Genomic DNA, 22,245 nt, shown 5'->3' on the forward strand with positions numbered 1-22,245 from the left:
CCAGTGAGGGTTTCTCCCAATGGAGGAGGATATAGGGGGATAAATAATAATGGAAAAAATATAATAAAAAATGAACTATTAAAAAAAAGAGTTTCTCACAATCCATAAAGCCACTCTAATTTTAAATAAATGTCATCAAACATTTTCCACATTTTAAAAAACACCTCGAGGAGGTTCTTTACCAATATTCTACTAAACTGGAAGAAATGTTTCCAAGAGCTCTATTTTGAAATTTAATAAAGTACACAATGCAAATGTGTTTCTTCTTTTCCTCTTATAATTGATCAATTTTTTAAATTAAATTGAGTGGGTGTTCAATAAAGGTTACATAGTCAGGAGAGTAAAGAATGTAGAAATAATAGGACACTAGAGTTCAGCATGCAAAATCCAGAGCCAAAACTCCTACCCTGCCTCAGTTTACTCATTTGTAAAATAGAGATAGTAATGGTATTTACCTTCTTGGACTGTCACAAGCATTGAACTCTATAGTTATGGTGATTATACCAGAGGCAGGTAGTAAGTTTAGGAAAATGTCAGCTCTTAGTACCAGTATTACTCTCCCTGCATCTTTATTTACTCCCTATCAGCCAAGATAGGCTCTCACAGAGAAACCATGGGCATCTGAGACTAGACAGTTCCTTGTGGTGTGGAAGTGCCCTGTGTCCTGCAGCTGGTTTACCATCCCTGTCCTCTGCCTTCTAAATGCTAGCAGTGATACTCAGGCATCATAACAACAACAACAACAAAAAGGCCCCTAGCAATTTCCAGATGCTCTCTCAGGGAGCCGTACCAACTAGGAATCAATGAGCTAAACCAGAGAAAACGTCACATACCATGCCCAGATGCTCAGTAGGCTAGAAGTTTTTCAGACAAGAGGATTCAAGAAAATACCATTAAGTATATGAATGTAAATAACATGTATATTGAAAAGACACTTCTAATGTTCCCATAAATAAAGCATAAATAATAAAACAAATAATCAAATTATTAAAAAGTGCAACAAATAAAAATATTTCTCCACATTCCATGGTGACTCTCTCCCCTTCTGGTTACCTCAAGGCCCAAAAGTTTAGTTCCACCCTCATCCCCTGTCACTCAGATAATTACAGTAATTCCCTAATATACAGGTTGGTCTGCTCTTCCTCATTGCAGCAAGCATTACCTTCATTAAATGGAAGTCTGATCATTTCACTTCCCAGCTCATATTTCTTCAAAGGCACCAAACTTCTTAGCTTGACATACGAAATCCTCCACAGTCTAACCAGAGTCCCCCTCCCAACGCCATCTCCTGCTCACACACCCTCCCTCAACACGAAGTGCAAGCGCGGAATCTGCACAGTGTTTCTTGGCTCTTGGCCCCCACAGGCCTACATGACTTCATCACTCTCTTTCCTAAACCTCTCTTGTAACAATGCTCACTTCGTAGCACAATGCTTATATACATGAGCCTCCAGTTCTCCAGTCATCCTAGGCTCTCAGTAAATGTTTGTAGAATGAATACATTAACGAAAATATTTACTGTAATTCTTAGCAAAATCTAGCTCGACAGCTTCCTTTCCTGTTGAACTCCTCACAGATCTTTCTGCAATTTCATGAAATAAGGAACCAAAAAGAAGGGTGAGCCTTCTCTCTTTCAAAAAGACTTCCTAAAAGTTCTACATGACACTCTTGCTTGCATTTCATCTTTTTGACAGCCACATTTAACCGAATGTGGCCTTTTAGCTTATTTCATGAAATAAGAGGAGAAAAAACCATCATGGACTGTGATTCTTACATGGTCTGCCTAAAACTTCTCACAAAGCCAAGTACTCATTTAAATGTACTCTTCCTTCCAGCGATCCTTCCCCCCGACCAGAGGACACACCTGAGTCCTCCTTAAACCCATGCTCCCATCATTCTTGCCCCCGGACTTACAGAGACATCCTCGGTCACCCTGCACAGGACCAAGTTTACAGGGAGCATGTGCAGAGCACATGGAATGGATGCACGAAGTCCATTAAGGAGTTTGAAATTTTCTGTAACATGACATTTTGGATCTGCGTTTTCAGACCTGAGAGGGGCAGGCAGTATAAAGGCAGATGTTAAGGCCTGTCTTCTAATGCTCCATTGTCTAATAATTTCATCTCCATAAAAAATAAAAATTTTTAAAAAGTTACGTTCTTTTCCCCCAGCAAATTCTAAGGACAGAGAATTTCGCAAGTGGTTCCTGTATTTCAAAAGACCACAGCACAGTGGCTGCCCTGCTGCCCTGACCTAACCAAGAGCTGGTCGACTATTAATGATTTAACACCCGGTTCCCTGTGGGGCCAAACGTGTAGTGTATGTTCACAATGTCCTTTAAATATTCCCAGAAGCCTGTAAATCACTGATGTCCATTGTATAATCCAGGAAACTGAAGCTCAGAGGGGTCGAGCGGCCCAAGGGTACACTGAAAAGCGTCAGGCTCAATCTTAAAGCTCCAATACCAGGGAGTGCCCCAGCACCAAAAAGCATTCACCCACAGGTTAACTTCGTCCAGGGTAGGTAGATGCTTGAGACTGAGGTTCCTTGGGCAGATGAAGAAGGAGCAGTGGGGGCATGGCCAGGGTTTCTGTAATAGTAGGAAGAGCCCCCAGTTAGGCTTGGCAGCCAGAGATTTGAATTTACATCACTGGCTTCGGCTCATTCCCACAATTTAAGCTACCTTCTATACCTACAAGAAAACTAGGAAGTTTCTCTTTATATAATGTGAATAATTTTAGCACAGCCTCTTTGCAAATTTTTAATGTACTAACTCTTCAAAAGTTATTGAAGATGCCAAATATTCCCTATATCATCCTTCCTATAATGCCAATCTCCTGAGTAGCCTCTGTCCTTCAGAAAATTCGATGGCAGATGTGAGGCATGGGAGACCACGTTATAGTGCCCCTGCTCACATGCTTCTTTGGAGACCAGGACATAATACAATCACGTAAGCAGAGAATTTGCAATTATAGGGATTCTAAAAAGAAACAATATTTCAGTTGTGTATTTTCATGGTATTTTAAAACTGCAGTCAGGCTTTCCAGACTAATGCAGTCAATATACCCCAAATTCGTACAAATCCCCTCTAGAGCACTCAAAAGTATCCACTCAAGTCTACTTCCAGCTAAAAGCCAAATTGTTTCATTTTTTATTACACCTTCAATCAGTGTGAACTTAGAAAAAACATAAAAGCTTATCCTACAGTGAGTTTCATCATTACTTGCTCCCCCCCAATCTGCCTTAATGTCACCGTGCACACACTTACTGTGCCGTTTACTTAGATCATTCTTTCCAATTGGGCTGCGATGAAAGAGCAAGCTGTCCTTTAGCGGGACGCCTCCTGAAAACCGTGTATCACAAGTTAACTTGGTGTGTTCCCCTCAGCCTACAGCTAGCTTAGGAGTTCTCGTTTGTAAGAGTGAAGGTGGCAGGGAGGGAATGAGATGAGAAGGAGCAAGTCTCTAAGTTGTCATCAATAAAGTAAGTCAGGAAATAGCCTTTAATCTAAGAGTAGAATTTACTGGTTTAGTCATTTATTTACAAAATTGATGGAAATTGTTAGCAAGGAGTTAATTGATTTGAGTCACCTGATTACCACAGTTAATTAAACACACTGACTTAATCTTCTTTGAAAACATCAACTAATCATTTCCCAGGTGTCAAGGGGGTAAATCATCAAATAAAAAATAAACCTCTGTCCTCCTCTTCAAGGGAGATTTCTCGAGTGTGTTTTCTTTGCAGATTCCACTCCAGCAATGAGCCGAGTTTGGAGAAACTTTTTTCTTATAAGGCCAAACTGAAAGAGCTTCCAGAGTTTTTACTTCCATTATAATAAAAAAATAAATTAAGCCTTGCACGCTTACCATCCATGTCATTTTGAATTTCTTCAAAAATAAGCTAGGAATACTTCTTGAATGAAAATGAACAGCCTGCCTAGCATGGCTTAGTGGGTTGAGCATCGTTCCACAAAGCCAAGGGTCATTGGTTCAATTCCCAGTCAGGGCACATGCCTGGATTGTGGGCCAGGTCCCCAGTTGGGGTGTGCAAGAGGCAAGAGGCAAGCAATCAAGGTTTCTCTCGCATATCAATGTTTCTCTCCCTCTCTTTCTCCCTCCCTTCCCCTCTCTCTAAAAATAAATAAATAAATAATTAAATTAAATTAAAATGAACAAAGATCATTGAGACTCTCATATGATTAAGTGACTTTTAAGAAAAAGAACTTAAAACCAACTATTGGTAAGGTATGACTACAAATGAACAGCATAAAGGAATGTGGAGGAGGTTGTTGAACTGATGGCAGTTACAGAAATATATACAGGTATTAAAAATTTCTACAACTACACATACAGAGTCAATTTTAGTCTATATTATTAATTTTTAAAATAAAAATAAAACACTTCATGCCAAAACTCAAAGCCCACCCCTATGAGAACTATAAATCTTATTCCCTTTTTCACAGATAGAAAAATTAAGGCCAACCACTTGCCCCCACCTCAAAAGGGGGAAGATTATCCTAAGAAAACCAGCCCTGTTACAGAAAATTGGAAAGAATACATCTTGTATGTCTCGTGTTGATCCAGTTCTCAATTAGTGTTGGGCTGGTGAAAAGGTTCATTTGGGTTTTTTCTACACAATGGCTCTAGTAGTGCTTAGTCATCTTTAACTTCATTCAAAACAATTGTTAGATTGTATTGTGACAGCTGTCACATTAGCATGCATTTTTTAAAAAAATTTATCTAAATTGGTGAATTTTTGTGCAGCCATTTTAATATTGAAGATGGAAGAAAACAATGCAACATTTTCAGCATATTATGCTTTATTATTCCAAGAAAGGTAAAAACACAACTGAAATGTAAAAAAAAGATTTGTGGGGTATATGGAGAATGTTCTGACTTATCAAAATGTGTCAAAAGTGGTTTGCAAAGTTTCTTGGTACTATTGACATTTTGGCCAAATAATCCTTTGCTGTGGGGCTCTCTTACTCACTGGAAGATGTTTAGCAGCACCCCTGGTCTCTGCCCACTAGAAGCCAATAGGTGGAGATAGCCAACATACTCAAAATATCCAAATCACTAAAGTTATTGGTGAAAATGAAAAATGTCTTTTATTTTATGGGAAAAAACTAAACAGACTTTTTGGCCAACCCAATAGATCCAAATGCTTCTCTGCAAGAAAATAGAGCCAATTGCCTTTGATCTACTAACACACCCATCGTGCACAAAGTCTCTGGAGGGAACCAAAGTCCCAGGTCACTGTGACAAATCACGCTTAGAACTCCTAAAGGGAAAGAGTGCAAGGGCCTTAATAAAATGCCTTTCCTCTCCCCTTGCCTTTTCTCACTCCTTCAATCAAAGCAAAATGCTTGAGAAATAAATCTGGATTACAGTGGGATTTTGTTGCCCATATTCACAATCAGCAACTATTAAAGACTTCTTTGATTGCCCTCACAGGGAAGTGAAAGTGTTAAATGCAATACGCATCCTTCTTAGCTCAAGACCTTCTTAGCTCAAGTCCCATGTTTTCGCCTGTCTGCAATGCCGGGTTTAATTATTTACGGCAAGAAGCAACTAACTTTTGCTGTCTTCCAGTTAGAAGGTTCAATTTTTAAACTGTGCGTTTTGTCTTTCACTAGACTCTCAGCTTCCAATGATTATTTAGCAAATTCTTTCAACACCTCACTGCACCAAATATTAAGGAAGAAATAAATCTTTATGTCAGAAGTGAACTGGAAAAAAATCAGAGTTTTGGTACATAAAAATTAACTATTTAGCAATTGACTTAGGACATGCGTGTTTTACTTTGCTCCTTTGCAAATTCTTTTTTTGTTGATACTAACCCAGGGAAAAAATAGGATTTCTGCTAATAGTCATCAGTACGGTCTGGAAAAATGATAACTTCCATGTACATTAAATCTAAAAGCCTCCTCTCAATCTTACCTGGAACTAATGAATCCCTAAGGAATGATTGAGTCTTGCAACCTCTCCTTTTGTTCGAACAATCCTATTTCAACTGAGCTAACTAGAGACAGGAGAGCCATACTAGAAGGTAAGAAGTTCTATCTTTGACGTCTGTATGACAGATTCACAATAAAAACTCTCCAAAAGGCCATCCTAAGAAAAAACACAAGCAATAATACCCTTACCCCCCCTACCCCTCTCCAGAAAAGGTGACTTAGGCCAAACAATTAAAAGATGAAGCTGACTCCATTTCAAGGTTACCTCTCACCTTCTGGTACCTTCTTCATTTCTTTCATCTCTCATGAAGACATACCAGTTTTGGCCCTGGCCAGCATGGCTCAGTTGGCTGGACACCATTCCTGTACACTAAAAGGCTGTGGGTTCAATTCCAGGTCAGGGGACATACCTAGGCCCAGGTTCCATACCCATTTGGGGCATGTACAAAAGGGAACCAATCATTGTTTCTCTCTCTATCTCCCTCCCTCCCTCTCTCCCTTCCTCCCTCCCCTCCTTCCTCCCTCCCTCCCTCCCTTCTTCTCTCTCTAAAACCAATGAAGAAAACTAAATGGTAATGGGGGAAAATACAATAAAGATTCAATAAAAAAATAAACAAAAATAAAAGCAATGAAAAAAATGTCCTTGGTTAAGGATTAAAAAAAATCAGGGGGTCTCATTTTTTCTGAACCTCGCTCTGGCAAACTTCTACTGGAGTAAACACCTCTGCACTTCAATCAGAGTGTCGGGGGAACAATGTCTTACTCTGAAGTACTGGCTCTAATGGTGGCAGAGCAGACATCTTTGGCAAGGGTGAGAGATGCTTTGAGCCCAAGAGACCTTTCAGCACATCCAGCCCATAGGCAAAAGCCTTCCCCATCTCTACAGGAGCAGCCTCCTCAGACATGAAGAGATTCAGTTCTCACTTGGTTGGTGATTACTTACTCCTAGGACTTTGAATGAGAGAACTTAATGGAAAAATGGAATTTTTTCCATTAATACTAAACAACCACTTTTAAAAATCACTGCCATCCTTAATGGGAAGTTAGAGTAGAACTCTGACTGGGTAAGGGATCTTTTGAACTAAAAGATGTAATCATAGAGAAGCAGACATTCCCAAATAAGGAACGGTAATATAAGAGAAAGCCAGCAGACAGGAACAGGTCAGCACCTGAAGAGTGTAGAGGCAAAACCCGGTTAAAATAGAAATGTCTCTTCTAAACGGTAAGCTGTTCCGTATGTCACAGGAACCTCTCTACCCTTTGCTGCACCTAGCTGCATCACGTCTGGAGCATGAGAAGGTCTCAATCCATAGGGATTGAATGAGTGAAGGAATAGCTGCTAAAAGTAGCACAAAAATGCCCAAGAGTTGGGTGGCAAAGGTACCAATCTCTAAAATGAGGTCACCTTATGGCAATATGAGCCTCACTAAATGAGGCTTTGTTTGCACGCAGAGGCACTATCTTCCACTTGCTCCTGCCTATTACCCCCAGTGATAACATGGAATAAGGGTTCGGGGTTCAAATGTCGATTTGCCACCGAGTAACTGTATGGCTTTGGGCAAATTACCTCACCTGTCTTTGCCTTGGTCCTTTATCCATTATATTTGGACTGTTAATAAAGAAGCAGGTAAACTAATACCTGTAAAACACTTAGGAGAGTGTCAGGTACATAGAAAGCACGTGAACAAATATTGCCATAATTATCCTAGCTCATTCCCTCAACTTCTCAACCTACACATGCATGTAACCGAGGTATTCATCTGCCTCCAGGCTCTCTGCTCGTGGTTACATATGGAGTCCCTGAAAGAACAGGATCTAAAATGAGAAGGATTGTGCCCAGGGGACAAGCAGCCATGGGCATTTTTCAGCCGTTTCAGGACCTCTTTGGTTAGGCCCATTTTTCCTTCATTCATCAGGAACAAGATCCATGAATGTCCTGACTTGACATGTAATGTTCTTTCCACCACAGTCCGTGGCACCTCCCTGAATGGGGAAACCACTCCCCTCCTCAAAGAGGGCTTTTTGTCTGAACAAGGCTGTTTTCACTGAGCCATGGTCTCAGACAGCTTTCTTTTGTGTTCTGTTTAAACACAGAATGACAGTCCACTAACATAACTTCTAAAAACTTTGGCTTATCTTTTTGTAAAAGCTACGACATCCAATCTGTGCCAAAAATAGCAAAATGACCCATTCTGTATGTACAGGGGATTCTCAGAGGGTAACCAGGTGCCTGGGACGGAAGTGAAAAAGACTGCTGCAGAATCAGCCACTCTCAGACGCATTAAGAGTCAGCAGCAGTTGGGTGGCAGTGAGGCCGAGGGAAGGGGACAGTCAAATGAAGAGAAGCAGCGTTGCTAAGCCACTTGTTTTGATAGAGCCTGCAATGTTCCTTTTTCTCCATCAGATCTTGATGGGGCCTCCAGGAGCCTGGGGAATGAAGGGCTGGCAATACGAAGGACAGGGTGATAAGCCGAGAGTGCCCCTTCTTCGCTTTAGCATCACTGATGGCATCTGTCTACTCATTCTACTTACATGTGCCAGGTGAGCAAAAGTAGGTTTACAGTTATTTACATGGACAAAGACATGCAGGTTATGATTATTACTATAGCTTTTCTAACACAAAATAATGTCACAATGGCACAGTGCACTTACTTTTGTCCACTCCTGAAATTATTTAGCCCTATTCTGGACACTGGGGATAAAGCAATGAAAAAAAAAAAAAGGATAAAAATTGCTTCCATATTGAAATTTACATATTAGGGATGGAAAGACAAAAGTTAATAAATAAACAAAAGGCAATGGAGAATGTAAATCGGTAATGACTCAGAGAAGGCCACACTGAGAAGATGACCCACAGAAGGCAAGGAGCAAGAAAGGCACAATCTGAGGCAGAAAGAGAGAAAGCTAACACAAAGGCATTGAAGGTGTTTACTGCGTTGGGGGAAAGGCAAGGATATCACTGCGGCTAGAGCATTGTGAGTGGAGGAAGGGAAGAGATAAGGCAGGTGATATAGAGGCTAGTTGTTTAGGGTCCTGGGGACCATTGTAAGGACCTGGACTCAGAGCCTTTATGAGATGGGAAGCTATAGTAGACCCACCCAGGGTCTTCTTCAGGGACTATCTACTTGCACTCAGCCCCTTTGAGGTACACCTCAGTATAGAAAGGCTCAAGCTCATCCCCTTCCCAGGACAGGCCACATCTAGCGCCTAAGGAAGGCCTGACACAGAATACTCTCAAAGCCAACTCTTGCTCCAGAGATCCTCACTAGGTCAACTGAGGCTTTGCCACAGGTCAACTTCTTCTGCCCATCTCTGCTTTCTCCCTGTCCTTCATGAACAGTAATCTTAATTAACATCTTGCACTCCAAAATCCACCTCAATGTCTACTGCTGGACAACCCAACTTGTATGTGACAGAAACCAATTGAGTTTTTGAGCAGAGGAGTGACATGATATGACTGATGTTCTAAAAGGGTATTGAAAGTCAATAGAAGGGCCCTGACTGGTGTGGCTCAGTTGGCTGGGCATCATTCCATCAAGCAAGAAGTCGCTAGTTTGATTCTGTCAGGGCACATGCCTGTTTTGCAAGTTCAGTCCATGGGTGGGCTGTGTATGACAGACGACCGACTGGTGTTTCACTCTCACACAATATTTCTCTCCTTCTCTTTCTCCCTCCTTTCTCCTCTCTGTAAAAATAAATAAATAAAATCTGGAAGGAACGAGGGAAGGAAGGAAGGAAGGAAAGAAGGAAGGAAGGAAAGAGGGAAGGAAGGAAGGAAAGGGAAGGAAGGAAAGAGGGAAGGAAGGAAAGAGGGAAGGAAGGAAGGAAGGAAGGAAGGAAGGAAGGAGGGAAAGAGGGAAAGAAGGAAGGAAAGAGTGAAGGAAGGAAGGAAAGAGGGAAGGAAGGAAGGAAAGAGGGAAGGAAGGAAGGAAAGAAGGAAGGAAGGAAGGAAGGAAGGAAGGGAGGGAGGGAGGGAGGGAGGGAGGGAGGGAGGAAAAGTTAGTTAGTTAGTTACTCAGCTGGTTCATTGCAGGGTGATCAATGACTATTGGACAGCCAGGAGGATATGTCAAATAAGCGGCTGCATATTGGGCCTGCAGTTCAGGGTAGTGGTATGGATTATATGTATAAATTTGGAAGGCGTCAGTATATAGATGGTATTTAAAGCCATGAGTGGATGAGGCCACCAAAGAAGTAGTATAGACAGAGACGGAAAGCAGTCTAGGAGATGAATAGGAACAAGCATTAGTTGCCAAGGAGAAACCAGTAAGGAAGGAGGGCAACCAGGAGAACGTGGTTTCCAGGAAGCCAAAATAAGTGTTTCATGGAAGACGGTGGGATGCATCATGTCCTATGCTGCTGAACACTTAAATAAGTCGAAAGCTGAAAATAGATCTCATTGGGTTTAACAACATGGAGGTCATCAGTGATCTTGGCAAAAGAAATATCTGTCAAGGGGTTGGGGACGTGAATGGTATGATTTCAGAAAAACTGATAGAAAGAAGTCACAGTGGATATAGATAAAGATGCCAAGGAATTTTGCTACAAAGAAGAACAGAGAAAATAGGGTAATAACCAGAGGGAATGTGGGGTAAAGAGATGATTTTGTAAGACGGGAGACAATTAGTGTAGGCTGAAGTGCAGGTGGTGATGTCTGAGTTATGAGTGTTGGTAGAGTTCTCTTCTGATTGCTTCTATTTTCACATTTATAAGGACCAATGTCATCTAAGCAGGTGGTACTGAAGGTGTGAAGAAAGAGACGATGTAAGGAAGTAGGAGAGTGGCCTTGCCGGACAACAGGTCTTAAAGTTAAGATTAGTTTCAGAAATGTAAGGTGAAATGAGTCAGTGTTTTTCTCCTGCCATCCCATGTTGAGCTACAGCAACACACATGTGGAGAATTAGATTCAACCAGCACTGGGCTTTTGCAGAGGACAACAGAGCAAGGTCAAGGGCCAGACTGCTAAGGGCATATGCAAGGAAGTGATGTTAACGATGGGTCTTAAAATATAAGCTGGGGAAGAGGTGGTAGGATCAACAGACTATACGCCTCAGGGGAGTCAATGAAGAGTTGGGTTTAGGCTATAAAGGAAATGAGCTACGAGGTTTTCCAGTGCACACACTCCAGCCATGGAACACACAGGCTGCTTTGGATGCAGGTGAGCTCTATTGGGGATACTCTGAGATGAATCCCCGACTTGGATGAAAAAGGATTAGGAGAACAACAGTTGTTCAGCTCAAAGAATCTAAGGTTCTTCCATGGGAGGAAGGGTTTGAAAAGTGTCCAGGGAAAAAGCAAAAAACACAATTAGGACACAAACAGTGGCTAAAGAGAGCAGCTGTCATCTTGGCCAGGAAAGGAGATGGTCAGGAGTGTAGGCAGTACTTCATATCACCCTCAGATGGAAAAGAGTAGTTTTCCTTGTGGTTGCAACTACCTTGTATTTCCCCATCCAAAAGAAAGAGTAGATTTAACGAAGTATACTTGACTGCCACTGGAAGGAATTTTCCATGGCAAGTTCATCTCTGAGTTTCATCTTACCAAAATAAAGATGGCCCTGGCTGTTGTGGTTCAGTGGATTGAGTACCGGCCTGTGAACAGAGAGGTCACCAGTTCGATTCCCTGTCAGGGCACATGCCTGAGTTGCAGGCCAGGGCCCCAGTGGGGGTGTGCGAGAGGCAATCGATCAATGTTTCTCTCACACATACATGTTTCTCTCCCTTTCTCCCTTTTCTCTCTCTTTCTCCCTCCCTTCCCCTCTCTCTAAAAGTAAATAAATAAAATCTTTTAAAAAATAAAATAAAAATAAAAAAATGATAGTTTACCTAAATCAATTGTTCCCAAATTCTGTGACCCCCAGAATTCCTGGAAACTTTTTTTTGAAAATCCCATACTCCTGCCCTGGTTGGTGTGGCTCAGTGGATTGAGTGCTGGCCTGTGAACCAAAGGGTCACTGGTTTGATTCCTAGTCAGGGTGCAAGCCTGGGTTGTGGGCCAGGTCCCCAGTGCAGGGCATGTGAGAGGCAAACACACATCTCTCTCTCTCTTTCTCCCTCCCTTCCCCTCTCTCTATAAATAAATAAATAAATAAATAAATAAATAAATAAATACATTTTTTTAAAGTCCCATACTCCTGATTTTATAAGTGTAGGTTTTGGCCTAAGAATCTATATACTATTTACAGCTACCCAGGTAATTTTGATGACATATGCCAGGTTTGGGGAGCTAGCTGACTTCTATCTAGGGTCCTTAGCAAATATAATATTCTATAAGTTGTGAAGCCAGAATGTTTTTGAGAACATAACTGAAGTCTTTTCAAAGTTGAATTGCCCGTAGCTTTAAAAAAATTAAAAAAAGTAAGCCCATTTTTCCTGGCAGCTATGACATGACAATATGGAAAGCCAGACTGAAAACAAAACTGAGACCTAGAAGGCAGTCAAGTCAAGAAAAACACAAAGAAAAGAGAACTGGAGCCCTGACTGCACCTCACCTGAACCCTTCCTGCCTCAGAAGCTTTTACTTACATGAGCCAATAAATACCCTTCATTGTTTAAGCCAGTTTGCAGTGCGTTTTCTATTTCATGTTTCTTTCAACAAAAAGTATCCTCCCCACCCTTTCCCACATCAAAATTAAATCAGTGTGGAAGTACATGTAGGATTTTCTCTTTTTTAGTAAGATTAAAATATAGGTAAGATTGGCATATTTTAGATAAGAGACTTTTATTCCTAAAGTTAACTTTATCTGAGGATTTCCCTATGAAATAAATATTTTGTTAGCCTTTACTTGGACAAGCTTCTTCTTGTTAATGAGATTAAAAACAAAAGAATTGGGCCCAAAGTGACAAGCAAATCTCTGATACTATAAGACAGGATGTTTTTATAAAAGAATCCAAGAAAGTTAGCATAACACAATTCAGAATTGTAACTACTGTCTTACTCTCCTTTTTCAGGTTTCCTCAAAACCCATTGGACCCTCAAAAGTAGACCTGCTGATACTTAATGTGAATGAGTAGATCAGCGAGTAAAAGCTTATTTTCAAAGTTACTAAGAATCTTCATGAGTTACTGGCTGACAGCACGTAAACTTAAAGGAACTGCTGGTATTGCTTACAAACTTGGATCTCAAAATCTGGACAATAAACAAGCCATCGTATCCATGGTAACAGTGGCTTAACTTTTCAATGAACAGAATGGTAATTGCATTTCCTCCTTTCATTTCTCACTGTTTCCAATAATCCTGGGGGTCAGGCATGACCTGAGGGTTAATGACCAAAAGCTTAGGAATTTCAACATGAAACTTCACATTGTCTAACCTGTCATTTCCTCGCAGAGTCTCAGAGTTCCTTGCTTTATGCTTTAGCACTGTCCTAAGTCAAAAGTACTCTAATATAATATACATCATCACTTTTGAAATGATAATGTTTCTAGTTTCTCAGCACATGCTACCAGAAATAGACTTTAATAAATTAACACGAAATGACAATTGACATAGAGTATATCTATTTGGCATTTCTGACTTAAACCATGTATGTGCGAAAGATACCTATTCTACCATACTTGGGAAAAAGTCTCTAGGGTAAATGCTAGGGACTCTTGGATTTTCACCAAGATGTATTCTGCCTCCATGTCTCCAAACCCTTCTCTCTTCTTTCTCTCTATCCCGTTTCATAGCAGAGATCTAGTGCGTGGAAAAGGGACAAAGTATTGGGAATATAAACAAGGGAATGGAGTAAGTTGGAAAAGGAGCAAAGGCTTTTCTCAGCTCATTTTCTAGAATTTTCTTGGCTATCACAAAGGTCTACTTCGAATAAGAATCCTTTATGCTACAAATAAACCTCTAGAATTCCTTCTTTCTCCCGTTCTCCTTCTCAGCTTAGAGATGTAACCTGATCATATGAACAGCATGTCTTTTGCCTTAATGTTTCCAGTATTTTCCCCCTTCAGTTTACTGAGTTATCCCAGGACTGCCTAATCTTGAGAAATTTTTATAGCTTTTCTTTTTTCAAAATAAAGATTTTATTTATTTTTAGACAGAGAGGAAGGAAGGGAAAAAGAGAGGGAGAGAAATATCAATGCACCAGAGAAACACCGGCAGGTTGACCAGTTAGCTCTCTGATACCCCCACCTGGGGGCCTGGCCCACAGCCCAGGCCTATGCCCTGACAGGGAATCCACCGGACAACCTTTGGGTTTGTGGATGATGCTCAGCCACTGAGCCACACCAGTCAGGTCTGCCTTCACACATGAAATGAAATAATATCAGTTTGTTTTATCTGATAAGGTGTTCTAGACACTTGTTTTTGCAGACCAACATCTATTTACCACTCTCTGGTGTCCATCCTTAGTCCATGACTTCAGGGACCAAGCGCATGACCCAGACCTAAGCCGTGGGCATACACCATGCCTCTGGATAGAGTGATTGCTCTTCCAATGACCTAAGGAGAACCCCTAAGATGCAACTATGACTTTTGCTGGGGATAATTAAGACAAAACTCTTGTTCTTTCCCAATGAACATGCCATGAAAGGCTGTGGCTTCCAGAGCCGTGGACAGTCAACTTATGACACCAGAGGGAACATGTCTGAAAACAGAGTGCTCTCAGAGCCAGGAGATAGAGAGATACCAGATCAGCATAACATAGGCTGGGCCCCCATTTTATAACAGATTGGGCCAAATGAAATTGCCAATATTTGACTATTTATAACCTCGAATCACAGCAAACCCATCAGGTTCCACCTAATAGCTCCATCTTTTCAATTATGTGTTTCAATAAACTTCCATTTAGGTTTCAGGTACTTAACTTAGGTTTCTGTCACTTACAAACATAAGAGTCCAGACTATACACATAAAGTTGTTTTAGCCATTAAACCAGCGTGTAAACATACACGAGTGAATCACTGAAAAAACTACTTGTAAAAAATTTAAATTAAAATTCCATATATACATATATGCAACTGAATTTCCAAACTAGTAAGTGGCAAAGTCAGGGTTCAAACCCAGACCTAACCCCAAAATCTCACTCCTCCCACTTCATCATGCAATGCTGAGATTGCTAAGAAATTGCTTAGGAAACATTTGCACAGGCCCCCCAAAACATATGAAGCATAGAAAAAATGTCTCATTTCAAAACAACTACCAATTTGATCATTATAAAGAAGCAGCCCAAAAGTGCAGGTTTGAAATGTGTCAAACCTTTTTTTTATTGAATTTATTGGGATGACATTGGTTAATAAAATTATATAGGGTCCAGGTGTACAATTCCACATGTCGAATCTTTTTAATGTTGGTGAAATCCAAACCAGGATTACTAGAAACTAGTGAATGACTATCTGAGACTCTTAAAACACAAAGTTTCAATCCGATATAATTGTGAAATCTAGACTCCTCTTTTCATTTCTCATCCCGCTTAACCTTTCTGTAGTGTGGATACTACCTACTCCCAACACACTGGAGACACTTAATAAATGTTGTAGAATGCCACAGTGTTGACAATTTTTAAAGACTCGTCAAAATGACTTGGTTAATAAGGTATGATAACCATTTGAGTTATACCAACAAAGGCTCTATCAAACTCATTTTCCCCATTGGAATAGAGCTTCACAATTAGTACCTTTTTAGTTGTTCTATATCAAGCAGTCATCCATGAAAATCCTTTTCTTCCAATTCAACAAACTTCTGAAAGCGCCCTCTACTTTCTACGTACCTTGTTCTAGCTACTAGGACTTAACAGAAACTCCAAAGCCAACATTACAATGTGCTTCTATTCACACAGGAAATATGTCTAGGTTCTTGATAACATAATTTTAAATGAAGATAAAATATTTTACGATTTTATTTCCTTATTTTTGGAGAGAGGTTCAGAGGGGAGGGAGATTAAGGAGAGAAACATCGAGAGCAACATTGGTTGCCCCTCTCATACCCCCACTGGGGATCAGGGCCGGCACAACCCAGGCATGTGCCCCAATCAGGGATCAAACTGGCAGGACGATGCCCAACCCACTGAGCCACGCTGATCAGGGCGATGATAAAAATTTTTAATAAAACATTTTTTAAAACCTGAGTGCTCTTAGAATGCTTGCCTCGGGAACATGGACAACTATTAACCATGACCTAATGATTATCCTGAATAAGCCTAAAAACCTAGTCATGTAGCAGCCTGAACTACAAAACCCAAGAGATCTTCATACACTGGCTCTGATGGCCCAAGATTTTGCAAAGTGGACCTGGGCTATGGTACTTGGGAGTCGGAGCGTTGTCACGGCACAAGTTCTGCACCAAGCTGAAAGCGCGTGGTGAATGGTTGCATCAATCTATCGTAGTTTTCCTCCTAGCCCTAGGACAGGTGACTCAGCAAATTTTTGAAGAAGACTTACCATGGTTTTCTTTTCAGCATATTTTGTCTCATCTGATAAGTCAGGACCAACAGAAAAGGAATCTAGAGAATTTCTCAACCACCCAGGTTGGGGATATTCAAAGGACAGGTATATAAACATTATTAAGTGGAAAAGCAAAATGAGGAGCAGAGGGTTCAGGTTTTAGCTCTACAGGAAGTCATGAGCCCTTAGGCAAGCATTTAACCTACCCTTCTTTTTACTCCTTCCAGTCCTCTCCCTTCCCTCCAGGGTTCACCTGCTTCTAAAATAATGTAAGAAAACCAGTTAGAATCTAAGGTTGGCTCCAACTATAATAGTGTAAGTGTCTATGAAAACAGGACAGGCACAAGACTAAAGGGAGTTTAAGCAGATGCCCAATAAAGACAGGAAAATAAGAATTTCAAGCAGCAAAAGAGAAGCCAACTGTTGTGAAATAAAAGTAGCAGCAAGTATCAGAGATGTGATAAAACTAAAAATTTCAGATCACATCCTTGGCCCCAGCCTGCATGGCTCAGTTGGTTGAGCGTCCTCCCACCAACCGCGAGGTCACCAGTTCGGATTTCCCCCATCAGGGCACATGCCTGCCTGGGTTGCAGGTTTGGTCCCTGGTCAGGGCTGTCTAGGGAAGAAAATAATTGATGTTTCTCGTTCTCCCTCCTCTCTTTCTCCCACCCTTTAAAATCCATCCTTGGATCTGTGAATTCCTCAAAAAAAAAAAAAAATGTTAGTGAAAAATAGTTAAAGACTCTCCTATGTGCATTTGGAAACTGGAAATCTGAATAGTAAACAAAAGCATATGTTACTTTAAGTGTTGTTCAATATAATAAGTATAATTACTAGTTTTTGATGAATGTCTATATACTTTACACCTTACACCATGCTAAGCACTTTTATCTCTTTATGTTGATAAGATGTCAAGGAATAAATTATCTTATCATATCAATTTTGCAGATAAGCAATGTGAGCCATGCAAAATGAAGTGACTTCCCCAAAGTCACACAGCTAGAAAATGGCAAAGCCATTTCTGGGCAGCTTAACCCTAGAGTCCAGGCTTTCCCAATTTTTTTTCTTAAAAAGCATTATACAAAAGTGAGGAAAATGCAAATAATTTCCAGCTATAGAGATACTCTAATTTTTAAAAGACTAAGCATAAAACACTTGGAGTTCCTTTCCAATTTCTAATGATGCAAAGTTTGCAGTAAGATCCTATCTAAAATGTGATGCTAAAATAAGGGTATTTACATGTAATCATACTTTACTTCATAAATCAGAATCAATATAATAAGAATTCAAAAACCTCCTTAACCTTCCACACCAAGGACATTCAGAGAATAAGTATGTAAAGCAGTAAGACTAGGAGTGAGTATACTTAGGTTCAAGTCATGTTAACCTTGAAAGGACTGCGGTGGGGGGGGGGGGAATGTCCACAGTTATAGAGCAGCGGGTACATTTTACCAAATGTGGCAAAGACTTACAAAATGCCCCTCAGCTTCTTTAGTAACCTCACACATAGATAGTAACTTAGACACATAACATTTTCAGTATAAAAGAAAAGAAACAGAGAAATCCAAAGACTATACTATAGCCATACTATAGCAGTTAAATTATAGCCTCTGGAGTCAGAATCTCTTGGATTCGCCTCACAGCCCTGCCCTTTTCTAGCAGCGTGACCTCCGGCAAGTTACCTAACTGCCTTCATTTCCCCTCTCCAAAACAGGGAGAGTAAGAGTACTTACTTCGAAGGGGTATCATGAAGATTAAATGAGTCAATAAGTGTAAAGTACTTAGAACAAGCCCTGCCACATAGAGAAGTTACTATTTCTATACATATTATCTATATATACTTGGAGAATGGGAGATGGATGGATCTAAACTACCAAGAAGAGTACGTACAGGTGTTTGGTGACTAAACCACCAATTCAGGAATGAGAACATGTGCTTGGGTTAGATGAGGGCAATTCAAATGCATCCTGGATGAATACAGAGGAGACTTCCTTTTGCCAGGCACTGACAGGAACACACTGTTAATCCTATGGCTATATTTAAGCCATGGGATAGAACCCTAAGGTAGGGGGCGCAAACCCTCTGCAATAATAATAAATCCTTTCTCTGTGTTACTGGCACTGAGAAAAGGTGTTCAAAGAAAGATTAACGGTGTCCCCCTGCCTCTCCTCCCTTTCCAAAGATTTTTACAAGAGCAGTGGGATTGGTTGGCGTTTCCAAACTTCTTCCCAAGAAGTCTGAAATGGGTACTGCTAGGAGTTGCTGTATAATTACTTAGTTGATTCCCTCTAAGGAGCTTACGCTAAGAATTGAGGAAAGAAAGCAGATTAACCATTTGAATACATGTCACGGCCCATCCACAAGCCCTCCCCTCTCTCCACCATAAATGGGGGCTTCTGCATTCCCCACTTGTCAACCCCAATATGTGATCTAGGAAAATCAATTTATTGCTTTGGCTAATCCTACAACAATAGGGGTTTCATTTTCATTGTAGGGCAATTAAGTTGTCCGACGAGAAGGAACAGGAGGGAGAAAGGGGAGGGAATGGATTCTCCTATCCCCACATACAGATTAGTCCCCGTGGAGGCAGCAGCGTCCGCTGTCTGTCTGGTGGTCGGTCACACGCAGCTTCTGCCCGGCGCTACCTAGCAACGCAAAGCCAAGTAGAGAGCTCGCGGGGTTCCCCTGCCTCCTCGTTCTCATTCATCCCTGGAGTTCGTTCTCTCTCTCTCTCTCTCTCTCTCTCTCTCTCTCTCCCCCTCACCCCGCCCCCCCACCCGTCTTCAAGCTCTCTCTCCCCTCCTTCTCTCCATTATCCTTTCCACTTCTTGTCTTCTCTCGCCTCTTCCCCTCTTACTGTTTTTATTCTCTCCACTTCTTCCTCCCTCTCTTTCTCCGCCTGTTTCTGTAAAAAAAAACACAGACTGTCCGATAACTTGAGAGAAGTTTAAGACGCTCAACCCAGAAACTTTCTGCATTCGAGCCCTCAAAACTCTGGCCGCGGAGAGGCGCCCCATTCATCAACACAAAAGCCCCCACCACCCATTTGGAAAGGAAAACCCTTCAAGAAAATGCTCCAGCATTATCAGCCGAACTCTCAGCCAATCCCACCTCCCGGCCTTATCTTGGCTTGCAAATAACCTATATCAAGATGCGGTCTCTTGGGGGTCACCGCGGGACCAAGTTTCGCTGGTGAAACCAGGGCGGGGGGTGCTCTAGCCCGCAGCCTGGGCGCGCGAACGGATCTCCCTGGCCCGGCGCTGCAGGTGGAAAGCCTCACGCAGCGGCGCCGAGGACCGCTCCGCCCCGAATGGAAGAAATCCATGGCGAGAGCAGGCTGCGCACTCGCGGGGGGAAGACCTCCATTCTCTAGGGTCCAACCTCAAAGTCCTTTCCAGAAGGGTCAGGGCAAATTCCCGTAGGAACAAAGACGGGGTCCCCGTGGGGTGCACTGTCACCAAAACCGGCAGGGCTGCTTTCTCAAGTTTGTATTGCTCAGTTCCAAGGCAGGCAAAGGAGCGGCGCTCCCACTCGCCCCGCACTGGGCAACCTGAGCGCCCCAGGGGGAGCCGCTGCGGCGCCGCCGCCCGGTCCTCGCTCCTGCCGGGCCTCGCTCCCCTCCTCCCGCCTGCCACTGCCTGGGAAGTCCGGCTCTAGGCGCGGAGCTCCACCCGGCTGGTGCTTACCTTGGCCACTGGCCGGCACTAGGCGGGCGGCGAAAGCCAGCAGCAGCGTGCACGCCACTGTCGCCGCCCCGCGCTCCATCCCGCCGACGGCCCCGGGCCTCCGCCTCGCCGTTCCTTCCCCGGGAGGTGGGCGCGCGTCTCGCACCGCAGCACCAGCAGCAGCAGCAGAAGCAGCAGCAGCCGCCGCAGCGCCTCCGTTCGCTAGCGCTCCGTTGGACCCGCACCTCGGCGGGCTCCTAGGGCAGAAAGCTGGCCCGCCCAAGGCGTCCCGTTTTTCTACCCGCGCCAGTCCCCACCCTCCAGACAGAGCATAAAGCCCTTTAGACCCCACCGCCCCGGAACTAGCATGCGGGAATCCAGCAGGGCAGGCCCCCTACCGCCCGGCCCGCCCCCTGCACTTTGCAGCGCTGGAAGAAGGGGGACTCGAACACACGCTCACACAATCACACACGTACTCACACAGTCTCACACTCACACAGTCGCACACACTCCTCACTGTCAAAAAGACAGCCTCACACGCTCACCAGCGCGCGCGCATGCTCCTCGGTCACACACACAGGCCCGCACACTTCACAGCTACACACTCCCATTCATACGCGCACAGACACATGCGAAGACTCACACGGGCACACTTACACGGGGGACTCGCGCCTCTCCGAAAGATGTGCTTCGCACAGAAGTCGGCTAAGCTACCTACCGAGGAATGTGGCACCGACACAATCTTAGAAAAGGAACAGAAGGGAAGGGGTCAAAAGCCTGCTGGAAAGATTTGCGGCCATTCTCTAGTCTGCAACCCCTAGGTCCTCTCGGACACCCTGGTTTCCCCCCGAGAGCTGAGGCGCTGAGATGGAATGCTCCGTGTTTTTTACTACTTATGGAGGGGGTTGGATCAGCGTCAGGGAAGAGGTTGGATGCTTGCTTAGCTTTTCGTAAGTACCACATCTACAGGTGTCACAGCTAGAAAGCACTTCTTACAAGTCTGTTCATTGTGAAGCAAAATTGAAAGGAATTAACGCCTTCTCGATTGTGCCGGTGCCCCTGGTATATAAAGGAGACACAAAAGGATGAACCCCGCGGCTCCCTTCCTTGGCGAAGCATTAGACTGGCTCCTGGGTCGGGGCGGGGGCGGGGGGGGGGGGCGACCCTCAAGAGTGCTACAAATGGACCTTACATTCACCCTCAGAGCATCGGCCTCAGCCGGTAGGTGACACCAGAGCCGACAGAAGAAAAGGAGGGTTGGTGCAACCTACGTAGTTCCTGGTTCTGGGAGCCCTGTGTGAGGAGGGGATGTTTCCGGGGCCCAGAATCGCCCCCACAATCTCCAGCCCCGGTCCATGGGCCAACTCCGCATCTGGGTCCCAGTCACTGGCTCCTGGCCCAAAGAGTCAGGAGCCCTTTCTCTCGTCCAGAGGGGCTGTGGCCGTGGCCGCAACCTGTTTCCACGAAATCCCGGGGTAGGGTCCCTCCATCTCGCCCTCCCCAGGGGCAAGATTCTGCCAGTTAGTGACACCCTTTCTCTCCAGAGCATGGGTCATCTGGGGCCCTGGTGACCCCCAACAGCTCGTATCGCGTACCTGTCGGGAGCTTTAGTGGTTGGCAAAACTTTGCGGAGCTGGGGGAGGGGTCGAGGGGGATGATATGTATTCCTCTTGAAAGACACAAAAAGAGGGGAAAATGGACTCAGGAAGAGAAAAACTAAGACTTAAAAAGAGTAGGGTGTGACGACGGGAGGGAGGGCTGTCGTGGCTTTCTTTTCGAGATTTCTGAGTTAGGAAAGCCAAAGTCCTCTGTTCAAAGTCTATAGAACGTTACTCGCATCCTGGCGTAGGTCCGCGTGGTGCGGCACCGCGGAGGACGAAGGGTTGGGGACCGCGGGGGTTCTGGGGGCCTGCAAGGGAGGGGCACGAGTCGGGTGGGAGGAGGGAGACTGCGAGGGGGTGAGAAGCTGGGCGTTAGCCTCCGCGGGTGATTTATGCCGGTTCCGGGCGGCCGGGCGATGGTACGAGACCGCGCCGGGGTCAGGCCAATCGGACGCTCGCCGGGGCGGCTGCCGAGTCAATGAGCATCCCCGCACCCGCGAGTTACAAAGAGCGGCGACGGGCGCTAGGCAGGCGCGCCTGGGGCCGCGGGGCGGCAGGGGGCCCGCGCGCGCCGACCGCGGCAGCGGGGCTCAGGGTCGCCGCCCGCACGCGCGGGTGGGTGCGAGAGCGTGAGCGCGGGCGCGAGTGTG

General features: G+C 43.8%; 1 protein-coding gene across 1 annotated transcript in view; it reads right to left on the reverse strand.

Annotated features, from left to right (window-relative positions):
- LRP2 (LDL receptor related protein 2) overlaps nucleotides 1–20,269 on the reverse strand; it is a 195,031-nt gene extending 174,762 nt beyond the window's left edge. The window contains exon 1 of the mRNA XM_045187457.2: nucleotides 20,016–20,269. Within this exon, the coding sequence (XP_045043392.2) occupies nucleotides 20,016–20,094 (79 nt within the window). The 5' untranslated portion in view covers nucleotides 20,095–20,269. The remainder of the gene's footprint in view (nucleotides 1–20,015) is intronic.
- Between the last annotated feature and the right edge of the window lie 1,976 nt (nucleotides 20,270–22,245).

This window comes from Desmodus rotundus, chromosome 2, assembly GCF_022682495.2.
Source record: "Desmodus rotundus isolate HL8 chromosome 2, HLdesRot8A.1, whole genome shotgun sequence".
NCBI classification, from domain to species: Eukaryota; Metazoa; Chordata; class Mammalia; order Chiroptera; family Phyllostomidae; genus Desmodus; species Desmodus rotundus.